Source organism: Budorcas taxicolor, chromosome 15 (genome assembly GCF_023091745.1).
Source record: "Budorcas taxicolor isolate Tak-1 chromosome 15, Takin1.1, whole genome shotgun sequence".
Classification (NCBI taxonomy): domain Eukaryota; kingdom Metazoa; phylum Chordata; class Mammalia; order Artiodactyla; family Bovidae; genus Budorcas; species Budorcas taxicolor.
In genome coordinates, this window is record NC_068924.1 from 74047845 (window position 1) to 74073656 (window position 25812).

Here is a 25812-nt window from a genome sequence, read left to right on the forward strand (position 1 = left end):
TCAAATGTGTATTTTGAAATTTGTTGTAATATCCTGATAAATGCTTGGCTTCAAACACCACCAGATCACATCTCTTATGGATACCAGAAAGAATAAGAAACTTTCTGTAAGAATATATCTGATCTATAAAACATCAGTATCAAAGGATTTTAGTGAAACAAATACCTGAAAGTACTAAACTTTGGTCCACTTTTGAGTGATACAAGTGAGAAAATAAGCAAGAAGAGCACAACTACATTTTACAAGAGCAAGGATGAAAAATAATTAATGCACTACACTTTAATTTTCAAAGTTTCTGGGCCTAAAGATCAACTAAGAATGAAATCATTCTTAAGAGGAGGTTTTATTTTAAGATGTTTTCAATCCCTTTGACACCAATTAGTTTTTGTTCATCACATGTAAAATTATAACTACATGCTATGACTGGTTAAAAGAACCCTATGGCTTGGTATGCCCAAACCTTAATCAGTGTTTCATATAAATGTTCATATAAGCTGAATATTAATATTCTAAAGCAAATAAAAGATATGATGATTTTCTCAAGATTTCTCACCAAAATATTTCTGAAAGCTAAAATACACTGGTAAAAACTGCATACTTCAAACTACAGAGAAAAGTCAAAGAAGAATTCCAACCAATTCACTCTTTCTTAAAAGTTTTTTTCTCTACAAGGAAAAGTTGAAAAGTCAGATTATTAATATGACAGTTTGTCTACAATGAGGTATCACACCTCACACTGGTCAAAATGGCCATCATCAAAAAATCTACAAGCAATAAATGCTGGAAAGGGTGTGGAAAAAAGGTAACCTTCTTGCACCTTTGGTGGGAATGCAAACTGATACAGCCACTACAGAGAACAGCATGGAGAGTCCTTTAAAAACTAGGAATAAAACTACCATATGACCCAACAATCCCACTACTGGGCATAAACCTTGAGGAAACCATAGCTTAAAAAGACACATGTACCCCAATGTTCATTGCAGCACTATTTACAATAGCTAGGACATGGAAGCAACCTAGATGCCCATCGACATGAATGGATGAATAAATAAAGAAGTGGTGGTACATAGACACAGTGGAATATTCAGTTCCGTTCAGTTCAGTCGCTCAGTCGTGTCCGACTCTTTGCGACCCCATGAATCGCAGCACACCAGGCCTCCCTGTCCATCACCAACTCCCAGAGTTCACCCAGACTCACATCCATCGAGTCCGTGATGCCATCCAGGCATCTCATCCTCGGTCGTCCCCTTCTTCTCCTGCCCCCAATCCCTCCCAGCATCAGGGTCTTTTCCAATGAGTCAACTCTTCACATGAGGTGGTCAAAGTACTGGAGTTTTCAGCTTTAGCATCATTCCTTCCAAAGAAATCCCAGGGCTGATCTCCTTCAGAATGGACTGGTTGGATCTCCTTGCAGTCCAAGGAACTCTCAAGAGTCTTCTCCAACACCACAGTTCAAAACCATCAATTCTTCAGCGCTCAGCCTTCTTCACAGTCCAACTCTCACATCCATACATGACCACAGGAAAAACCATAGCCTTGACTAGATGGACCTTAGTCGGCAAAGTAATGCCTCTGCTTTTCAATATGCTCTCTAGGTTGGTCAGAACTTTTCTTCCAAGGAGTAAGCGTCTTTTAATTTCATGGCTGCTGTCACCATCTGTAGTGATTTTGGAGCCCAAAAAAATAAAGTCTGACACTGTTTCCACTGTTTCCCCATCCATTTGCCATGAAGTGATGAGACCGGATGCCATGATCTTCGTTTTCTGAATGCTGAGCTTTAAGCCAACTTTTTCACTCTCCTCTTTCACTTTCATCAAGAGGCTTTTTAGTTCCTCTTCACTTTCTGCCATAAGGGTGGTGTCATCTGCATATCTGAGGTGATTGATATTTCTCCCAGCAATCTTGATTCCAGCTTGTGTTTCTTCCAGTCCAGCGTTTCCCATGATGTACTCTGCATATAAGTCAAATAAGCAGGGTGACAATATACAGCCTTGATGTACTCCTTTTCCTATTTGGAACCAGTCTGTTGTTCCATGTCCAGTTCTAACTGTTGCTTCCTGACCTGCATACAGATTTCTCAAGAGGCAGGTCAGGTGGTCTGGTATTCCCATCTCTTTCAGAATTTTCCACAGTTTATTGTGATCCACACAGTCAAAGGCTTTTACTCAGCCATAAAAAGGAACATAATTGCCTCAGTTCTAATAAGATGGATGAACCCAGAGCCTATTATACACAGTGAAGTAAATCAGAAAGAGAAAAACAAACATCATATATTAATGCATATACATGGAATCTAGAAACAAAATATTGATGAACTTATCTGAATGGAGAGGCAGACACAGAGAACAGACTGGTAGACATGGAGAGGGTGGAAGGAGAGGGTGGAACAAACTAAGCGAGTGGCCCTGGAACATATACATTACCATATGTAAAATCAGATAGCCAGTAGGAATTTGCTGTACGACGCAGGGAGCTCAAATCCGGTGCTCTATGACAATCTCTAGGGGTGGGATGCGTGGGAGGCGGAAGGGAGGTTTAAGGTGGGGGGGGGGAACATATGAATAACAATGGCTGATTCACATTGCTATATAGCAGAAACCAACACAATTTTGTAAAGCAATTAACTTCCAATTAAAGATAAATAAATTGTTTTTAAAATGTCAGTTTCTTCTCTAGGAAGATTCAAACAAATCATTAATTCTGACAAACCATATCATATAGATTTGTCCCCAGATGATTCAAGAATAAACATGCTCTACCAAACTGGCTTAGGGTTATCAGATCTAGTCTGGGCAATACTGAACTACTTTTAACTAAACTCAACTTGCCTTTCACACACATCTTTGTATGTATGGGCCCCACTCCCAGAGATTCTAACCTAACTGGTTTCTAAGATGGGGCCCTAGAGGTACCATTTTCAAAAGCTTCCCAGGTTACTTTAGAGTACAAGTTAGGGTGGAGAACCACTAGTCTTCAGGTAGATGTGGCTTTGGCCTTCAATACAAAGATTAGATTCTATTTTGATAACTATTCTATAACTATTGAGAAAAACATTAGTATTCCAATCACTATACTTTCACTAAAATACCACTAGCCTATGACAAACCATAAAGGAAAAGCATATTTAAAAAAGAATGTGTATATATGTATAACTGAATTACTTAGCTGTACAGCATAATATTTTAAGTCAACTATACTTCAATTTAAAAAATGCTCAGCACAGTATTTTTCTTAATGTCTTTGTAGTAAAAGCCTCAAAAGGATACAGACAAGCAGAGTAGGTCTGTTTTGCTAATTCACAATCAGCTCCCATTTGGTAGGTGTCTCAAATGAGGACACTCTGGTAACAAAGAACTACTGCCACCAGGAGGCTCTGCAACGTACCTTTTACTGAAACCCTTGAAATTTAAAGTATTCTTGTTTCTTTACAGCTAATGTGATACCTTTTCAAATACACAATTTTCCATGGAAACTTTTTAAAAAATACAGTTATAGCATTCCCATGTACTACTCTCAGGAAACAGGACCTCAGATTTTGAATTTTATCATATAGGAAAAAAGAGAACTATTTAAAAATCTTTTAAACTTGGCAGCAATTTTGTTTTTATTTATGTGTTTCCCAACAAAGCTGGTAACTCCAACTTTATTCCATGGGAAACCTGGCAGAAGACTTTGAGAGCAAAACAGACTTTAGTAGTTTCGTTGGCTTGGGCTCTATGGGCCAGTATCTATGACAAATTAACATAAATTATATGTTAAATGTAAAAGTAATGAGAATGACAAAAGGGTAAATTTTCACATTAAAGATCTATAAACCTGGACTGTTTTCAAATTAGTCTCAGCTAGTGTATCACAGTCTGGAGAAGGAAATGGCACCCCACTCCAGTACTCTCGCCTGGAAAACCCCATGGACGGAGGAGCCTCGTAGGCTACAGTCCACAGGGTCACTAAGAGTCGGACACGACTGAGCGACTTCACTTTCTCTTTTCACTTTCACGCTTTGGAGAAGGAAATGGCAACCCACTCCAGTATTCTTGCCTGGAGAATCCCAAGGACAGGGGAGCCTGGTGGGCTGCTGACTATGGGATTTCACAGAGTTGGACACGACTGAAGCAACTTAGCAGCAGCAGCAGCAATATCACAGTCAAGATTTTAAAACAAGGACCTGGACTTTCTAAACAACAGGTCCTTATTAACGTTATTTTTGAAAAGTAGAGTGGATAAATTTGCTAATCTGTCAATTTCTAAGACTCTGAACTTGTTCAAGACAAACGTTATCATTTCATTTGTCCACAAAGCTTTTCTTAACCTGTGTGTTTACTTCACCAATAATGGCTCTCTCAACGAATCAGGATTTAGTTGCAAAAATACAATATGAATTTCATAGATGCTCCTGTTTAAAAGACCTTTAGACAGGGAAATGTTAAGGTTAGTTACAGAATCCTTGTGCTCTGTGTTAGTAAACAAGACAAGTGCTTGTCCTCTTCCCCAGGGCTCAGTTCCATAAAAGAGTTACATTATTTACAAACAGAATAGTTTTTTGCCTTGTGCTGGGCTGATAGGCTTTTCACTTATCTATTCTAAAAACTAATCAAGCGCCACATCTTATCAAGACAACTGATTTTATTTGCTTTAAACAGAGTAAAAAAAAAATCAAGATAAAGTTCTGAAAAAGACTGAAATGTTAGCACACGCAAAAAAATGTTATTGTTATTAATGTTTTGATTTACATGAAAACTGTAACTGCATTTTATCACCTGCCCCCCAAGTTCATACTGGACTTGATTAAAGGAAACAGCAGAGTAGATATTTTCACTAGATCATGGTCAGCAGGCTATTAATGCTTGAGACTTCTTTGTTTCCCATCTTCAAATGACATAAGCAGTTACCATATCACTGCATACTCATACAGCTGTAATCTTTGGCTGTCTATGAGTTTTAAGGGAGAGGGCTTCTTATCATTACAGAACAGCCTTTTTCAACCAGGATTCCTCATTTGAACCACAGGACACAAACTTATTTTTATGACTATTTCCTCAATTACTACAAGATAGTACAAAAACTAGTACCATTCTAGACTCATAGGAAAGTTAATACATATAATGAATACCAAGAGCATTAGGGCTTAATTCTCTCACTTAACCCAGGTTGGTTTAGAAACTGCAAAACTGCATAAAATGTCTTGAATTACATATACCACCACACATATAGTTTATTATAATATAAATACATAAGAAAGCTTACACTTCTTGTTCTCCATATTGTACTTCTAAATAGAGAAAAGAGAAAACTTGCTGTCTCTTTAAAAATGTCATCTGTAACTACTGTAATCATTTTGCAATATACACAAATCAAATCATTATACTGCACACCTGAAACTAAATAATGTTATATGCCAATTATATGCCTCAATAAAAAGAAATATTATTTTTTGGAAAAAAGTGCCATCCATAATATGGCTCAAGTTGAAATCAACTAAAACTGTAAATCCAACAGCAGCAAGGAGTCTCACAAGTGCAAACAGGCAGCAGCAGAGCTGTTCTAGAGTCTGCCCCCATGCACTGAAAAGGAAGTTTGCCCCATCCAAACTGAGATCAGGTCTCCCGAGAAGGCACTACCCACTAACCCTGGCTTAAATGCAACAGATTTTCCAGGTGAAAGCCAACTCGGAGCAGAAAAGTATAAAAATATGATTCTTAGGAGGAATTTTCCTCTAAAACACCAAGCTTGCACAGCACATTTTCAAGTTTGTCACTGGGTGACTTACCTCTTAACTTGACTGACAGGTACAAAACACAATCTGGAAAAAGTCTAATCAGTTTTTGATGTAAACTCAAAACATAACTCTTTCTCTATTTTGCAGAGGGTTTCTGTCAGGTAATTTTCCAACTTCGAGAACTCTAGTCCTCGAACATGTCACCTCTGAGAGAGTCTTGTTAAATGTGAAAGATCTCATTTAAACCTGCAGGAAACAGAAACTAGAGACACACAGCCTGAATACCACCACTGCCCTACCACAGAGGTAGGGGAAGGAGGAAGGATAAACTGTCAATATTCTAAGATGTCAAGCAGCACAACCTCACAACTTCCTATCACTCACTCAGAAAAAACTAAATAGATATCCCCAACAGAGGAAACATTAGGGGTGTTTCCTTTTTAGGCTCAAGTGTGCTTTAACATCAGTAAAATGAAATCTGATTCAGACTCTGATTGGCAGTTCAAAGTGTTTCAAACTTCTAATACATGACTAACAGAAAAGCTGCAACTTACAGGACTGATGGGGCTTCCCTGGTGGCTCAGTGGTAAAGAATCTGCCTCAGTGCAGAAGCTGCAGGAGACTTGGGTTCGATCCCTGGGTCGGGAAGATCCCCTGGAGAAGGGAATGGCAATCCACTCCAGTATTCTTGCCTGGAGAATCCCAAGGACAGAGGAGCCTTGTGGGCTCTAGTCCATACGGTCGCAAGGAGTCGGACACGACGGAAGCCACTTAGCACGCATGTACGCACAGGACTGATACACAGCTGACCCTTAAACAACGTGGGAGTTGATTCAACCAGTCGCAGATCATACAGCACTGAAGTACTTACTACTGAAAAAAATCCACGTGTAAGTGGACCTATGCAGTTCACACTCATATTGACCAAGGGTCAACTGTACTGTCAGCATCCAGAAGGGTGCCTGGCATACAGGAGGTCCTCAATAAATACTTGCCAAATGAATTGATTGTTAAAGCTTTTCATTACATTCAAGATAGAATTTCATCAAGCATGTTAAATACAATAGCCAGTATATCCCTGGCTGTAAAACAAGTAAAAATCCCTGGTTTTCATGGAATTTATAGTTAGGGGGCTTTGAGTATATCACCTAAGGGCAAAAGAGACATTATATCCTATGGGGCTGAACTCATCAGTAGCAATATGCTTTTATTATGTTTCATTATTATATTATTATTACTTCATTGTTAGAGCCTGAAACTATTAACCCATCCAGAAGAGAAGAGCAACCAACTAAAGGGCCAGTTTCTCTCTTCTATAGATTCCCAAGGAACACCTTAACCAAATTTTGGAGTCACGTTATGGCCTGTACTAATAAAAATGAAAAGGACGAATTTATGAGCCGAAGCACAGTCCCTAACTGTCTGGGATGGGATGGGTGGAGGCCAAAGACTGAAGTCAAGAGATGACCTCCCTCAGGAGTCCAGGGTAATTCCACAAAAACTAACAAACATCCCATCTAAAAAGTCCAGACTTTCATTTTCCTGTTTAGCTTTTTAACTGAAGCAAAATATATATATAATATAATATACACAGCTTTAAAAAAAATACTACTACAAGACTTACAATAAAAACAGCAGTCCCTTGCACCGACCCTCTCCAGCTCTCTAGCCCGATTCCTTTTAGGAAACCACTTTCAACTATCTCAGTGATTTAAGTGTCTATCTTATCTTTATATTATATATATATATATATTTTACAATTATTTATTATATGTTTTATATAGTCATTGTGATTTCTTGATTTTTCACTTTAATCATTACCTACTGAATTCCTACCACAGATAATTAAAATTTAGTTTACTACTTTCCCCTTTCCCACTTCCTATTCCCACTGCAGTCATCTCACAATTTTTAGTTAAATCCCTATTTAAGGTTTATAATATTAGAATATACTATTAGAACCATGTAAGTAACATTAACTAGTAAGACAATGACTACTAGAGTTATACTTATTTTTTTGCACATTTTGTTATTCCTGAAACTAAAAATGCTCTTTGTCATTTGCTTAGTTTTCTATATTCCCATCATTAATTCTACCCCATACTCTCTAAAGAAGTTAGAAAACATCTCTAAATAATGGCTCCAAACACATCATATAATCTATCAGTCCATTTCTTTCTTGGCTACATCTTTCCTAGAGACCTCCATCCTTCTGTTCAACCTAAACTGGTTGCTCTCTAAACCTACTGTACAATAGTCATCTGTGTTTTTCCTTCATCAGATAGGAGATTTTCTTCATCTCTCTTTTGTAGTGGATTCCCTGTTTCTGGATCCATGTTTTCATCTTCATTGGTGTATTTTCTTGTTTTGATAGAGAACATCCTTCAATAGCTTCCTCAAAAGGGTGCATGGGAGGTAGGTTTGTAATCTTGCATGTCTACTGTGTCTATTCTACACCTCAGACTTATCATCAAGACTTGGGATGGGAAATAACTGTTTTTCACAAGCAACATTATACTGAATTTTAGCTTCCTGAATTGCTGCTGAGAAGGCTGATGCCATTTGATTCCCAATCCTTGGGTTTTTTCCCCCTCCCTTTAAGGAAGCATTCAGGAGCTTTTATTCAAAGTATCTTTCAGAAGTTTCACAGTAATGTGCCCTGGTGCAGGGGCTGGGGAGGGGGGAGGGTTAGTCTTTTTTCACTCATAGTTTCAGGCAGTCAGTAAACTCTAGAATAGGAAATGGCAACCCACTCCAGTTTTCATGGCTGGAAAATTCCATGGACAGGAAGAGCCTGGAGGGCTACAGTCCATAGTGTAGCCAGAAAAGAAAGAAAAGAAAGTGAAGTCGCTCGGTTGTGTCCAACTCTTTGGGACCCAATGGACTGTAGCCTACCAGGCTCCTCTGTCTATGGACAAGAATACTGGAGTGGGTTGCCATTTTCTTCTCCAGATCTTCCTGACCCAGGGATTGAACCCGGATCTCCCGCATTGTAGGCAGACGCTTTACCATCTGAGCCACCAGGGAAGGATCACCAGGAGTCGGATACAATTGAGTGAGCACGCAGCACAAACTCTTATTAATCTGGAAGGTATGCTCTCCAGTTCTGAGAATTTCCTTATATTCATTATTGGATGATTTCCCCTTCTCCATTTTCTGTCCTCTTGCATTATAATTGCTATTAGTCAGGCATTAGACCTCTTGGATTGATCCTTGAAAATTCCTCTTCTCCATCACTCATCCCTTTGTCTCTTCATCTATTTATTGAAAGATTACTCCTTTTGCATCTTCTAAACATGTCACTTTTTATTATCAAGAATTCTTTTTGGTATACCTGAAACGAACACAACACTATAAATCATCTATACTTCAATTTTTTTAAAAAAGAACTCGTTTTGTTTTCTAATGGTTTTTTCCTAGCATCCTATTCCTGCTTCAGGGATGCAATATCTTTCTCTTTCTGATCAGAGGATCTAAAGTTATAGTTATTTTTAATTGTCCCTTCCAATTCTCTGGATCTGCTAGTAGCTTCCCTTAACTAGCTGAGATTTTTGGCTGTTATGTTTAAAGTGTTTAAGAAAAAACGGCTAAGGATGCAGAGCAACTCAAATTCTCATACACTGCTGACAGGAATGTAAAATGGTACGACCACTTTAGAAACGTTGTGGCAGTTTCTTTAAAAAAGTTAAAAATACACATACTCTACCACTGAAGCCACACCTAGGTATTTACCTAGGAGATATGAAACCTATCTCTACACAAAGACTTGCATATGAATCCTCATCAGTTCAGTTCAGTTCAGTTCAGTTCAGTCGCTCAGTCGTGTCCGACTCTTTGCAACCCCATGAATCGCAGCACACCAGGCCTCCCTGTCCGTCACCAACTCCCAGACTTCACTCAGACTCACGTCCATCGAGTCCGTGATGCCATCCAGCCATCTCATCCTGGGTCGTCCCCTTCTCCTCCTGCCCCCAATCTCTCCCAGCATCAGAGTCTTTTCCAATGAGTCAACTCTTCGCATGAGGTGGCCAAAGTACTGGAGCTTCAGCTTTAGCATCAGTCCTTCCAAAGAAATCCCGGGGCTGATCTCCTTCAGAATGGACTGGCTGGATCTCCTTGCAGTCCAAGGGACCCTCAAGAGTCTTCCCCAACACCACAGTTCAAAAGCATCAATTCTTCAGCGCTCAGCCTTCTTCACAGTCCAACTCTCACATCCATACATGACCACAGGAAAAACCATAGCCTTGACTAGACGGACCTTAGTCGGCAAAGTAATGTCTCTGCTTTTCAATATGCTCTCTAGGTTGGTCAGAACTTTTCTTCCAAGGAGTAAGCGTCTTTTAATTTCATGGCTGCAGTCACCATCGGCAGTGATTTTGGAGCCCAAAAAATAAAGTCTGACACTGTTTCTACTGTTTCCCCATCTATTTCCCATGAAGTGATGGGACCAGATGCCATGATCTTCGTTTTCTGAATGTTGAGCTTTAAGCCAACTTTTTCACTCTCCTCTTTCACTTTCATCAAGAGGCCTTTTAGTTCCTCTTCACTTTCTGCCATAAGGGTGGTGTCATCTGCATATCTGAGGTGATTGATATTTCTCCCGCAATCTTGATTCTAGCTTGTGCTTCTTCCAGCCCAGTATTTCTCATCATGTACCGTGCATAGAAGTTAAATAAGCAGGGTGACAATATACAGCCTTGACGTACTCCTTTTCCTATTTGGAACCAGTCTGTTGTTCCATGTCCAGTTCTAACTGTTGCTTCCTGACCTGCATACAGATTTCTCAAGAGGCAGGTCAGGTGGTCTGGTGTTCCCATCTCTTTCAGAATTTTCCACAGTTTATTGTGATCCACACAGTCAAAGGCTTTGGCATAGTCAATAAAACAGAAATAGATATTTTTCTGGAACTCTCTTGCTTTTTCCATGATCCAGCAGATGTTGGCAATTTGATCTCTGGTTCCTCTGCCTTTTCTAAAACCAGCTTGAACATCAGGAAGTTCACAGTTCACGTATTGCTGAAGCCTGGCTTGGAGAATTTTGAGCATTACTTTACTAGCATGTGAGATGAGTGCAATTGTGCGGTAGTCGGAGCATTCTTTGGCATTGCCTTTCTTTGGGATTGGAATGAAAACTGACCTTTTCCAGTCCTGTGGCCACTGCTGAGTTTTCCAAACTTGCTGGCATATTGAGTGCAGCACTTTCACAGCATCATCTTTCAGGATTTGAAACAGCTCAACTGGAATTCCATCACCTCCACTAGCTTTGTTCGTAGTGATGCTTTCTAAGGCCCACTTGACTTCACATTCCAAGATGTCTGGCTCTAGATTAGTGATCACATCATTATGATTATCTGGATTGTGAAGATCTTTTTTGTACAGTTCTTCCGTGTATTCTTGCCACCTCTTCTTAATATCTTCTGCTTCTGTTAGGTCCATACCATTTCTGTCCTTTATGGAGCCCATCTTTGCATGAAATGTTCCCTTGGTATCTCTAATTTTCTTGAAGAGATCTCTAGTCTTTCCCATAGTAGCTTTATTTCTAATAGCTAAAAACTGGGAGGGCTCCCCTGGTGGCTCAGTGGTAAAGAATCTGCCTGTCAATGCAAGAAAGGTGGGTTCAATCCCTGGGTCAGGAAGATCACTTGGAGGAGGAAATGACAATCCACTCCAGTATTCTTGCCTGGGAAATCTCACGGACAGAGCAGTCTGGTGGGCTACAGTCCATAGGGTCGCAAAAGAGTCAGACCCAACTCAGTGACTCAACAACAACAACAACAAAAAGACTGGAAAAAAAAATCCCCAAATGTACATACTGTATAAATATATACATTAAAATTCTAAAATGTATAAAACAATCTAGAGCGACAAAAAGCAGACCAATGCTTGCCTGGGGACAGGACTGGCAAAGTAAGGAAGGAAAAGAAGGGTTCCCAGGAATACATGGAAACCTTTAGAGGTAATGGGTATGTTCATTATCTTGATGATGGTGATGGTTTTACCTCTTTAAAACTTACACTCTTTAAAAAAAAAACTACATAGTTTATTTTATATTAATTATGCCTCAATAAATCTATAAGAGAAAGGAGAGGGAGTAGAAAGGAGGGAGAAAAAAATCCAAACAAAGCAGCTTTTAAAAAATAAACTGAAAACTATGGGGCTGGAATGTATGCATATAAGAGGGCCTTTTCATTATTCGGTATACAAACTGTTTCCAGTGTGGCACTCACTTTTGATCTTCACTGTTATACTGTGCCTACTACCTCTCAGTCAAGTGCCTCTCTGGTTAAATTTCTCTCAAGTTGGCAAACCTTTTCTATAAATGGGCAGATCTCTGTTGCAGCTACTCAATTTTGCCACTGAAACCCCAAAGCAGCCAGAGACCGTATGTAAATGAAAACTAGGTGGCTGTATTCCAACAACATCCCCCAAATGTTGGCCAGATGTGCCCAGGTATAGGCCATAGTTTGCTGATCCCAGCTCCAGAGATTCATACCACTCTTTCCATCTTTGGAGAACTAATCAATTTCTCTTTAGAAGTCATGGCTATAAACTTCTTTGTAACCAAGGAAGACAATTAAGCAAGTTGAAAGAGGAAAGGAAGTCACAAAGAGAGAATACTGGAAATTTTAAAACTTGTAGATATAATCTTATCAGCTATTAGCAGAGGGTGAGGCTCAGGGGCAGTACTCTGATAACTTGCCAACAGTCTCATCTGATGAACTCACATCTGGGACCAACAGAAATCAGAGTAAACAGTTAAGTGTCTTCAGAAGTTAATATGACAGATGTTTATAAATGACCTCTGTTACTTTTGTCTACCTTGACTTTAGTTGGGGATTTGGGGTATGAGTAATAGTCTCTAAGACTTCACTGCAGATGAAAAAAATCAAACAAACATTCTATGGAAAAGGTGAACTTCTGAATAATTTATGTTTAAAAAAAAAGTAAGACTGCCACCTCATTCTTAATTAAATAGAAGTGATGGATTAACTCAAAATCTTCATAAATCTGTCTCAAATTCACAACCAACTTCTACAATCTGTAATAAATGAGGCACACTCAGAAAAACAAATTTCCATTCCTGTCGATTAATACACTCCCCAACTTCACTTCAGGAAATGCAACTTTTCATTGTAAGCTTATCTGTGCCTCTTGACTCCATAGGAAAGGCAATGTTAACTTCTTCTCCAATCACTATATTAGATGACAGAAGCACTAGATAAAACAGGATTAGCAATAATCATTCACTGCTCATAGGAGAAGTAAGCTCAGAATTGATCTCCACCTTTAGTGTTCTTCTTGGTCAAAATGATATAATTTGTTTTGGCAAAAGGAAGAGGTTTTTTAAAAGTGGAAGTGGGAGTAGGACAAAAGGTGACAAATTAAACACATTAGTTGAAGACTGCTAAGGCCTCACTTTTCAGAGCAAAGGAATATTTGGTGCTTAACTGACAGAAACTAATAATCACTCTGCTGTTTTCAGATGAAGCTAGTATGAGAGAGGTTAGCCGATCCCTGCTGATTCACACAAACATTTGCTTCCTGAACTTAGAGAAAAATCAACTTTGGGGAATGTGTCTTCTGTAAAGACGATCCTGGAGGGCAGCCTGTCATCTAACCAGCCGCCAAATGAAGACAAGAGCTCAAGAGCACACCTGTCTTCCCATCTGGCTCTCCCCGCCCTGTGCTCAGTTGCTTCAGTTGTGTCCAACTCTGCAAGCCCGCCACCTGTAGCCCACCAGGCTTCTCTGCCCAGGAGATTCACCAGCAAATACTGGAGTGGGCTGCCATGCCCTCCTCCAGGGGATCTTTTCAACCCAGGGATCAAACCCATGTCTCCTGCATTGCAGGTGGATTCTTTACTGCTGAGCCACCAGGGAAGCCCCTCTCCTACCCTAATCGGTAAAAAATAAAAAACGAAATGAAGTAATCTGTTGATTTTGCCTGTCATTTATAGTGTTCAACCTTTTAAAAAACTGAAATCCATGAATACCATTGGGTTTGATAAAACTCTGGCTTTTCTGAAGAATGCAGGTGGGTAAAAGGAATTGTTAACCAAGAGACATCAGGCTGCCATGCTTCAAAGGCACAGACTATAATATTAGTAACAGTGATGACGATGATAGCTTATAGAAAATAAATTTTAAATATTGAAAAACTTCAAAATAATTTACAGTTCATATTTGAAATAAATTACACTGCTTTCTGTAAAAGATTTACCCTTACAATAATATACTATTGATACTCTGGCAAACAGCAAAATTATTTTTACATTCCTTGACCTAAAGCAGGTTGTTAGGTAAGCTGGCAAAGGGAGACCTTTCTAAAACAATCTATGAAACCAGTAACAAGCGCTAAGGGCTCACATATTTTCAAATATATATTATATTTAACTTACAATAGTAGGGACAACTGTTATATAGATGGAGACAGACAGATACTGTTGATTGCCTTTTCAAATCCATTACTCTCTATCTCTTCTGTTTACTTGCTAACAAGAAACTAATTTTTATATCTAGTGTTCAAATGTTTGAGAGGCGAATCCTCAGCTCCAGGATATAAATTAGTCTTGGACCCACTCTTTCTGCCAGTCACTACTTTAGACACTAGTATGTGGCAAAAGTGTGGTCAACAGGATGCAAAATCTGCTGAATAATTTCTAATTAAGTTCTTCTTTGCTCTTAAGAAGAGACATACCAGAAGAACTGGAAGGATGTAAAGCCTGGAGCAGCAGCAGTAGCAACACTGTGACAACAAGCAATGTTTGCTGACTCCCTAAGGGTGGCAGAGCAGAAAGAGGACCAGAGCATGTGTTCTCATGGTGTTGCTACGATGCTGAACTGGTCAACTCTAGCAACTTACTAGGTGAATCAATAAGTCCACTTACTGTTTCAGCCACTTTCAATTGCGTGCTCAGTTACGTGCAGCTAAAAGTATAGGATGGAGAAGGCGATGGCACCCCACTCCAGTACTCTTGCCTGGAAAATCCCATGGACAGAGGAGCCTGGTAGACTGCAGTTCATGAGGTTGCTAAGACCTCAGGACTGAGGGACTTCATTTTCACTTTTCACTTTCATGCTCTGGAGAAGGAAATGGCAACCCACTCCAGTGCTCTTGCCTGGAGAATCCCAGGGACGGGGGAGCCTGGTGGGCTGCCGTCTATGGGGTTACACGGAGTCGGACACGACTGAAGCGACTTAGCAGCAGCAGCAGCACCAAAAGTATAGGAGCTGATGCAATCATAATGACCATATTAGAGATAAGGAAATCAGTTCAGAGAAATTCAGTAGGCAAGGCCAGTAAATATATGGCACAATCTAGAACACAGAGACTAGAATGTATTGCTTTTCTTTGACAAATGCTATTTAAGTACCCACTGTGTGTGAAGCACTAAGTATATACTGGATTTTAAGGATGGAAACCCACACTACTTAGGGAATCACAATCTAGAAGGGAGATAAACATACAAACAATTAATGAAATGTGATAAAAACAAGAGAGCAAGGAACTATCAATTCACAAGAGAACACATTTAACAATGCCAAGAGATTTTAGGGTGGGTATATCTAGGAGATGACAAACTTGCCTACTGAAATTCTTCAGTGATATAAAATTTTAAAAGACAACTTACTGTGACTCTCTATATTTTAGTTTTTAAGAAAAACTTCCAACAGACACAATCTCATAAACATTATGTTGAACAAAGTAAGCCAGAAAGAAAACAGAATACCTTATTTGATTTCATACAGGCAAAATTAATCTAAGCTGTTAGAAGTCACAATAGTGGAGGTGGGTAGTGAACTGAAGAAAGCACATAACATTTTCTGTGGCTATGGTAATGTTCTGATACTGATATGGGCGCTAGTTACCTGGGTATTTCAATTTGTAAAAATACATTGGAGCCATATGCACATACATATAGAGTGTGTGTATATATATATATACACACACACATACATACACGGGGGGGTGTGTGTACAGTTTTTGTATTTATATTATACTTTTATATTTTAAAAAATTAGAAATGAATATACCAAAAAATAAATCATCATAAATACATGCATACAAACAAGATTTTTAACTATTTTTTATTTTAAATAATGAATCATATTGTACATCTGTTTTAGAATTTATTTTTTTCACCTTCCATTCATCTTTCTATCCAGTTAAGCACCTCATAATATGCATATATAGCTCCTGTATATTACTTGCTAATTGCACCCTGATTTATTTGTAGTTACTTTCAGTTTTTATTACTGAACTATTACTGAACTACAATGCCCTGAATATTAGCTTACTGGGTCAAAGGGCAGATGGTGACTCCAGGTTTGCACTAAGCAAAGAAGATGAGAAAGAACATTCCAGGTCAAATAAAAACAGCATATCCAAGACAATTTAAGTATGCAGCGAGTCTGGAGGAAAAGGTATGTATAAGTTAGGTAGAGAGGCAGCCATGGGTGACATTATGAGGGGTTTCTGAGCCATCATAATGCATTTGGACTTTTTCCTAGAGTACGAGAAAGTGAGCTACTGACTGAAGGATCTCAAGCAGGAAAGCAACATTCAAGGGTTTGACTTTAGATCAGCCTGAAAATAGTGAAAAGTTTGAATCAAAAAACATAGTAACTGGATGCAAGGTAATACCATGGAAAGGGCACTAGGAAGGTACTGAAAAGGGGGTGGGAATATTGAGGAGCCTGAATAAACAGGACTTTGTAATCATGGATAAGACAGAGAAAGAACTTCATAATTATTTCCAAGTTTCTGCTTGGCTACTGGAGGAATAGGGTATCATTAACCACAAAGGGAAAGAAGGAGAAGTAGGATGAGATAGTTGGATGGCCTTACCAACGCAATGGACATAAGTCTGAGCAAACTGTGGGAGGCAGTAAAGGACAGGGCAGCCTGGCGTGCTGCAGTCCACGGGGTCGCAAAGAGTCGGACATGACTGAGTGACTGGACAACAACAACAAAGGAAGTTGAAGAGGGGTGGATACCGAGATCTGTTTCGAGAATACAGAGCTTTGGGACATCCAGTAGGAAGAAGCTGAAAATACATATCTGTCCGGAGGTCAGGAAAGAGAGGAGAAGACAAATAAACATTTGGAGGTCAGTGGCATTCAGTAGTGGTTTAAGGCACGATATCACCCACCAGGGGAAAAAATAGGAAAAGATGAAAAGGATAAAATACCATGGAATATTACTTCTTAAAGGGCAGACTGAGGAAGAACTGTTTGAGAAGGAAACTGAGCAAGTTCATTCAAAGATGTAAAAGGAGACCAGGAAACGAAGCTTCTTGGTTCTCTGAAGAAGACTGACGAATGCCATCATTAATATGAAATACTACTTACTTCAAGTAAGAAGTGTGAAAAATTTCCTTTAGATTTGGCAATTATGTTAACAGAAGTTCCAGTGAGCTCAATAAAGTAGAATGAAAATGGAAACTGACTATAGTTAGGCTGACAAGGACCACAAGGTTATAAAAGAGTAATATAAAAAGAGCCTGAGTTGAATAATATTTCATGGTTTAATAAGTTTAATAACAAAGGAATGGGAAGAAGAGAAAGACAAGGCAATAGCAGAAAGAAATTAAGCAACAAAGGAAGGAATTTTGTTGTTGTTTAAAAGAATATGAGACATGTAAGCATGTTTTATAAAGTCGGGGGAAAAAAACCTAAAGAGGACTTGGAGAAAGTACAAGACAAAGAGGTATGTGACGTAGCAACACTGCAGAAGAGACTGTTTCTAGATATACTGCATTCCTAGATAGCTGGACCCAGGCCCATTTACTAGTTTATGCTACTTCACCTCATAAAAGTTTTCCTTTCCTGCAACTAAGATGAAGCTGCTCTGAACTAGAACACAGGTTAATAATGTCAGTGTTCTTTTTTAAAATATATTGAGTGCTTTTAAAGAATTAAGTAGGAAATAATATTGAGAATGTTTTTCCCCAAAAAAGGGGGAATTGAACTATATGAATGGCAATCTCCTTTCAATGGTAAAACACCTTAGTATGGAAACCCAACATACTGGGCCACCTTACTAGACTACTAGCTTCTTGAAAGCATAATGAATTACTACATTAAAAAATGCTTGCTACAAATCTGCCACGGTAGCCTTGAGGGGTATAAACATGACAAGACACACTCCCTGTCCTGGAGAAACTTACAAATATATAATTACAATACAACGTATAAGTACAAATAAGACAAGCAGGCACAAACACCAAGGGTACACACAAGATGGATATTTAACTCCTTCTGGAGAGTGGGCAAAAGTCAAGGGAACCTTTTGAGGATCTTTGTTTAAACTGGGTCTTCAGAGGATAAGCAGGAATTTACCAGGCAAAGAGGAAAGAGAATTCCAGCTGTAGAAAACAGCATGTACAAATGCTGTTGGGAGACCAAAAGTATTGAGAGAACCCAGTGAATAAAGGTGAAAACCGAAAACTTACAGGGTATGTATGTACGGCAGGAAAGGATTAAAGAGAGGAGATCAAGAATGAGTTATCAAAGGTATCAGGAAAAATGAGCTTGCATCTTTTTAGCTCATGACCAGTCACAGGTAAGGAACACTGTAAAGTTTTCATCCTCAGCATTTCCCATGGGCCTAGGACAATGCCTTTCACCACAGAAAACTTTCAGTAAATGGGTATGGAAGAAACAGATGAGTCAGAAACTTAGAATGACAAAGAAATTTGAAGGAAATAAAAAACAACAACACACAGATCCTAGGGAGAAGGGAATAAACTAGAAGGGGCTGATTATTTAACTTTACTGACATGCAACACCTGATGACAGGATTAAAATTTTCATCTGATTATTTTTAAGTCACTGCATTTACAAGTACCAAAAATAAATGATTAGGATGACCTGAGAAGAAGATAGCTCAGAAGCAGATGGTTGCACTCGGTACAAGTCACCAAACTTACCTGATATTCCTCCACCGTATTCAGGTAAAATGTCCTACAATAACATGGCACGGTATTATTAAAATACGAGTTCCTTCAATAAGCTTTTCTATCTCAAACAGTCAAATCATTGACCGGCAGGTTGCAACTTCCAGCCAAAGAGACAGCTGAACTCTGAGAATAAAGATTAAAAAGAACCAGGAGACAATGCAGCCCTGGGAACCAGAGCCATATCACATGCATACAGCTTCCCAGTCGTTAGAGACTTGATGTTCCTGTCCTGTATTTCTCAGCCCTTCATTCATCTCATCTTCGCTGAATACAAGCCAAAAGGATTTCACCAGGAAAAATTTGAAATAATACACTTCCTATATTTGAAGCAAGGGAGAAAGCACCGATGTACACAAGAAGCAGTAAAACCAACAAATAGTTGGACTGATAGTTTCACATAAATATTTAACAGGAGGAATGAACTAGTTAAGTCGTAGGAACTCCTAAACTTTGGATGAAGATGAGGTCAGATTCCCATCATAATTCAAGGATCTCTAAGAAAACGACCTTAAATTCTAATACGACATGCCAATCACATTAGTTTGGATATGGATGAGACGGGGTGACTTTCTACGGTTACTGCTATCAGAGGCTAGAGACAGTCATGTGTCAGGTTACCAATATGAGACGACAAGAAGCAATTTACTTACATGACTCCAAGGCAATGAAGCTTAAAGGCAATGTAATTATTGTGCCTAATGTCCTATTTCAAAAAATATTTGATAGATAAAGGTTCAGAGAATAATTTAAGAATATAATTTACTAAATAAAACTGAACAAATAGTACAGTGATCTGGATTCTAGTCTTGAATCTGATACAATTAATTATATAAGTCACAAATAGTTCATGTCCCAGTTTATGTATTATGATGATGTACTCATGACTGAGTTAAATGTGAAATGTTCTAAGCTCCTTTAAAAAGTAGTACTTTACTTTTAAGATGAGGGAATTACATATGAGATGAAGTAGACCAGCATGACTGAAGCTAACAGTTTCCATTTAAACAGAACGTACCTTCAAAACTACTCAGTGCACTCAATAGATACATGTTCATTAACTCATAAAAGGCATTATTCAAACATTCCATAAATAATGAATTAGACATATTAGATTATTTGATAGCTCAAAAATCTACCAACAAGTCTGTCACAGAGTAAGGAACAGAATCAAACTCTGCGTCCCCTTCCCGACTCCCCACCCAGCCCACTGTTCACGTTGCCCACTTAGCTTAAATTATGTTGTTCTGTGCGTCAGAAACATAATTAGTTATGGCAGGACAGAGATTTCTCTCCCAAAGGCCTCAGAATTCACTTTACTACAATATGTTCAGATTTTAAATGAGAATAGTTCCATGAACAGCAACTATTTATTAAACCCTCAGAAAAATGTTTCATCTTGTATTAGGTTAAGTAATCTGTGAGGAAAAGAGACTATGATTTTTACACACAGATTCAGCAGCAAATACCAAAGATTATGAAGGACTCTGCCTCTCTTAAAAGGATTAAGAAAAATCGTGGAAAGAGTGAAAGAAAAACCAAAAGGTAATTTTATGGAATACTATGTAATATGTGTACCAGGGACAAATGGCATGAAAAATATATTTTCAGATAAGCATCAGATACATATTACTCCATCTTCAAAATCTGCACAGTGCTTCCCCCTACCCTGCCTCCTCTCAAGGTATCTCTTAGGGAGAACTTGGTACTCTCACTAATGCTGTTAATCTGATTAGCCTTTTCTGGAGGCTATTTAGAAATAAGTTGTTGTTGTTGAATATTTTAAAAGCTTTTTATACACTTTGACCAAGAGTGGTAGATGGATTATTGCTCTCAACTCCTCATACTTCGTCATAAAAGTATACATTCACACCCTTTGTCATATAATTTTGCAAGGTATGACCACACGATTTGTTTTGGCGATTTGCTTTGACAATGCCAGCAGAGGCTTAAAATGTGTTTTGGTAGCCTGGCTTGTGTCTTACACTCCAGTGATAAACCATGACATGGATATGCTCCAGGTAGCTGCTGCCCCCTCATGACTGGCCTCAGAACAAACAAACTTAGAGGAGTCTAACCCACCTGACAGCCTGAGGCAAGCCAACTAACCCACAGACTGAAGTAGATGTTCCTGGTCAAGCCAGCGTAGATCAGGAGGATCAACAGACCCAGTGTGAAACTTAGTGTTGTAATTTAATAGAAGACTGGTTTGTTATGCAGAACTGTTATGGCAATAGCTGACCAATACATCCAATAATCTCACACCTGAGAATGTATCCTGAGGCAATTAGAACAGATTCACATATAAGGGTATTTATCATAACAATATTTATAAATAACAAAAAACCAAAATATCATCAAATAATAGAGTGAATAGTTATGAACAAACCAGACTATTAAATATTCAAAGCTATTAGAAGTTTCATTCTTAAAGAACATTCAAAAATGTATGAAAATGTTCATAGTATTTTAAGCTTAAAAAATAAAAAAAGCAAGATGCACCATTTAAAAAAGTATCTACAAGTACAGAAAAAGATCAGGTATATAAAATAATTCACTTAAGAAACATAAATGCCTTTCTGTGCTAAATATTATTTTATGCTAAATATTATGCTAAATACTATACTTGGAATAAAGAGGTAAGTATGCTCCCTGACTTCTCGAAACAGTCTAGTGAGGACAACAGGTATTAAAAAACAATAACCATATATATGTAATTATAAATTTTGATAAACTATTGTGGCAAAAATTGCTAATTATCCCCAGGATTTATTTCCTTCTTGCTCAGTACCAGAGTCCCTGAACTTTATCTGCCCATGGCCATCTGGAATAGACTATACTTCCCAGCCTTCCCTGCTTCTAGTGGGGGCCATGTGACCAAGTTCTGACCAATGGGATCTAACTGGAAGTGAGACATGAAACTTCCAGTAAAATCCTTAAAAATAAAGGGCTTGTTTTCCCCCTTTTTGCCAGATGGAGCAGCTATTTTGGACTATCATGTGGAAGCTTCACGCTGAGGATGGCAGAGCAAAAGAATAGGAGGAGCTTGGGTTCCCTGGCACTGTGGAACCACTATGACCAGCCTTACTACCCCCACAGAGCTTTCACATGAGACAGACAAAATTCTACCTTGTTTACGCCATTTTCACTTTGGGTTTTCAATCATTCACAGCTGAACCCTAATCCTAAGTGGCATAGCTATGCAGGAAAAATGAAGGGTTGGATGAGAGATTATAACAGAAACTGTTGGTTTTGACAGGAAGAAGGGGTTTCAGAGATCGGTCCTCTGAGGAAGTAACTTTTAAGCTGCAACCTATCTGATGTCTGGCCAGGAGAGCACCAGGGGAGGGGAGGGGAGGTGGCAAAGCCCTCCAGCCAAGTAGTTTCAAAGATGAAAACCTCAACTGCAATCGGAATAAGCAACAAACTCTGGGATGCAAGACTGCTTCTATTGTAACAATGAATGAATTCGAATGAGAGCAGAGCGCTAAAGCAGCTAAGTGCATTGGGCTCCACTATTAGAATCTCCACTATGACAAGTAAAAGACCACATATGCATGTCAAAAATGAAAGGAGAGGGGTGCAGAATGAAAACGAATCCTGTTAAAGAAATTAATAGCTGCTTCCACAATTCAGTATTTCTAGTGTTTAAAATAGTTGGATTCTCTGACTGGAGTGGTTCATATACCATAAGGAGAATGTCATTAGAGTTTTAAAGGCTAACTATCCTTGGAAAATATAAGACTTTGGTGTTAAAATTTTTTTTAGTAGTATTTTCTTGCGTAGTTCTGATTTTAAAAAAGAAACATTTATTGTGGAGAATGCAGCAAATATACATAAGAATATAAAGAAAAAATAAACTACTGGTAAATCATCACTTACCAACATTTTATACTGACACTGTTTTTTATACACACTTACATGCCTATATACATGTATACACACAATACACACAAATGGGATTGTTAACACCTATGAAGTTCATGTGTTTTTTCACTTATTTATCATAAGTGCATCCCTATATCATTAAAATGTTTCTGAAACCATGATTTTAACTATATTACATATAATTTATTTAGCCAATCAAGTCTGGGCTAAAACTGACTTTAAACTGTCGACCACAAATTAAAGTCCTGTGGGGCAAGAAGATGACTCCAAAAACGGCCATGGGGAGTTTCTATTCAGAAATCTCAAATCACAATTTGAAAGCACTGGTACCATCTAACTAAGAATTCACTGAAATTCACTGAATTTTAGCCATGAAGAGTGCTTAATAAAGACCATATTTTCCCAAATGGAGTGCATTATTTTGTAATTGGTCTTGAGAAAGAAATAAAATAAGTACCAAAGACTGAGGTAGCAATAACAAATAAGAACTAATAAGTGCCTACTGTATGAATTAGTGACTATCTGCAATGTTTTATTTTTTTAATAAAGCAAAATAAGAGAACATATGCATTTATTACTTCTATAATTAAATTTTCAAGTGGGTTTAAAAAATGAATATGGAAAAATGCATATAGAAAAAGAATGGAAACATATGACAAAGGGTTAATAACTTAATTTTGGAATATGACATTCTTTGAACTTTTGTTTTTAAATTTCACAACCAATAAATTAATATTAAATTAAAATATTAACTCATGTGAGTGAGGTAATTCAGATTTCAGTTATTAAAGTGGAAGGAATATCAGTAAGTTTTGCCAGAGGCTAAGCGGATCTTTTGAGAAGGAAAAACGAAAAGCTGAGTACACAGCGTTAGGAGTTTGCTCTAAAATAAAACTATTTTAAACAAAATATCATAAGTCTGAGGAAGGACTAGCTTTTGAATGTCATAGCTGTGCTTCCTTCAAGTACTATCCTACCTAAAAAATGACAGAGTTTCTGTTCTATCAAAAATGTTGTTCCAATAGTTAAGCAAACATTTTAGAAATGGCGAGATTGCATTTTAATTTCTTACACTGGTTTTCTTTACTTTGTAAACCCAAGGTTTTCCTGATGCTACACCCATTTTTAAACTTCTGGTTTCTAATACCAAAACTTAGTTCAGAAGACAGAGTCTGTCACTTGATGAACCATCTCACTAAACATAAATGGTTGCAATGTTCTATTAAGTGAGGTCTCTAGCAGAAAAAAAATTAGAAAGTTATAGAAATAAACCAAATGTTTACATCAGTTCTCACAATGGTTTCAAATAAATGTAAATTTTTTAGAATCATCCCATTTTCCCCAAATGTAGCCTTAGGTTATCTTAACTTTGTGACAGCATCCCCCATCCCCTACTCCACAATCGGTTCTCACCTTCTTTCCCTGATAGAACACGTGAGTTTTTCAGCAAAAATGACTCATTCATTGGCATCTTGTCAAAAAAAAACCCTGAAACTTTAAGGCTCAGCGCTAAAAGAATTCTAAAACTAGAACATTTCACTAACACACATCATTTTAACTTCAGAGAACTGAATCACTTTCAGAGTCAAATACATCTAATGAACGCTGTTTATATTTTTCCTTACAAATTGGTCTCCACCACGCTACGTACTCAAAATTCTAGTTTGGCAATTCCCTAATCTAAATCACCTCTTCTCTCTGAAGAAGACAAGACAGAGGAGTGTAGAAACATTCGAATAAGAGGTGGGGGAAGCAACTGTTCACGCAGCTTGGAAAAAGATTCTATTCTGAAACATTAATGACTCACATTTATTCCACACAGTTCTCAAAATGTATTTCTCCCATTAGTTAAATGAAAACACAATACAATACATAATATAAATGCAATCAGAAATCTCCAGGAATAAATTACTCTCATTGCTATTATTTCACTAAATAAAAGTTTAAAAAAATATAACACAAAAATCAATTATTGAGAACTATATAACTAAAAATCTTCAATAAGCATGAACTATCAATTGAAAGTCACCTTATCATTTTGGTTCACACATTCACCTACTCCAAAACCGCGCCTTTTAACCAGAGGGAGAATGGTGGGAAAGGAACAAGAAAACAAATGCTTTGTCAGATTAACTTCCCTGGTGGCTCAGATAGCTCTGTCAATTGTCACACTCCACCTGGTGGCAGGAGCTGCATGAATTGGTGAAGTGGAGGTCATTCTACAAGAAATTCCAAAGAACACTTGCTAGATGTACTTGGGGAAGAATGCAAGATGTTCTTTTTTTTTTTTTTTGGTCCTACACAGAATATATCTAACAAGCCTCCACCAAAGTTTCTTTTCACATAATAGCAGGTCAATATCCAATAAAGATTAACATAAAGGAATGACAATAATCAGAATGGGAGAGCTACATTTATAGCAATCTACTTAAAACATTCTCTCCACATTAAGTTAAATGTCATCTCAAGCCTTTAATACAGGTAGCGAGGCACATCCAGCAACTTTAAGATTCTCTGTCACACACTCTAACATTCTTTGCCCCCGTCTTCTACGGGTAAACTATGGAGCTTAATTATCACAGTCAACAGCAGCTTTGCCACACGGCTGTTAGATATTTGCCACTAACATATACTCATGGGATACTCTAGAGACTGATTTCAACTGAAAATAAAAATAGATAAACAGAGCTCAAAAAAAATTAAAACTGAGTCTGGCTGCCCACACTTATTTTCACACATGAAGAAAAATAGCAGTTCTCCTAGAAGCCTCCAGCAGACATATCTTTAGAACACAATGTTAAAAATATGCCCCCCCCACCCCTTCTCCCCTACCTGTTTCTCACTCAAAGCTGTGATTTTGGCTTGGAGTTCATGAAGCTGTTTCTTTAAATCAGCATTCTGATTGGAAAGAAAAAATATCTGTGAGGAAGATATTTCATTTGTTAACAGGATAGTAGCAAGGAGACTTTATGCATACTGTATTACAAATGATGAAGCAACCTTAAAGCATTTAACCAATCATATTTGTCATGCATTAACCTGTAGTCATGTTACCACCACCTAGTGCATAGATCCTAAATGTAGGCTGCTAACACAAGGACAGGGGTAAATTCCTTTGTGATTATTTTAACTTAAAAGATATTTTATATTTTAGCATTTTGTAGTGTAATAGTACTCCTTTCTACTAAAATAGCTATTCTTCATAAATAACAGCTGACAGAAACCCTAAAGTTCCACTCATCAGACAAAAG

General features: G+C 38.0%; 1 protein-coding gene across 4 annotated transcripts in view; it reads right to left on the bottom strand.

Moving 5' to 3' along the window:
• PHF21A (PHD finger protein 21A) overlaps positions 1-25812 on the bottom strand; it is a 186256-nt gene that overhangs the window by 119021 nt on the left and 41423 nt on the right. For all 4 annotated transcript variants that reach the window (XM_052652709.1, XM_052652711.1, XM_052652707.1 and 1 more), the window contains exon 5: positions 25394-25459. In XM_052652709.1, coding sequence (XP_052508669.1) covers positions 25394-25459 — 66 coding nt within the window. The remainder of the gene's footprint in view (positions 1-25393; positions 25460-25812) is intronic.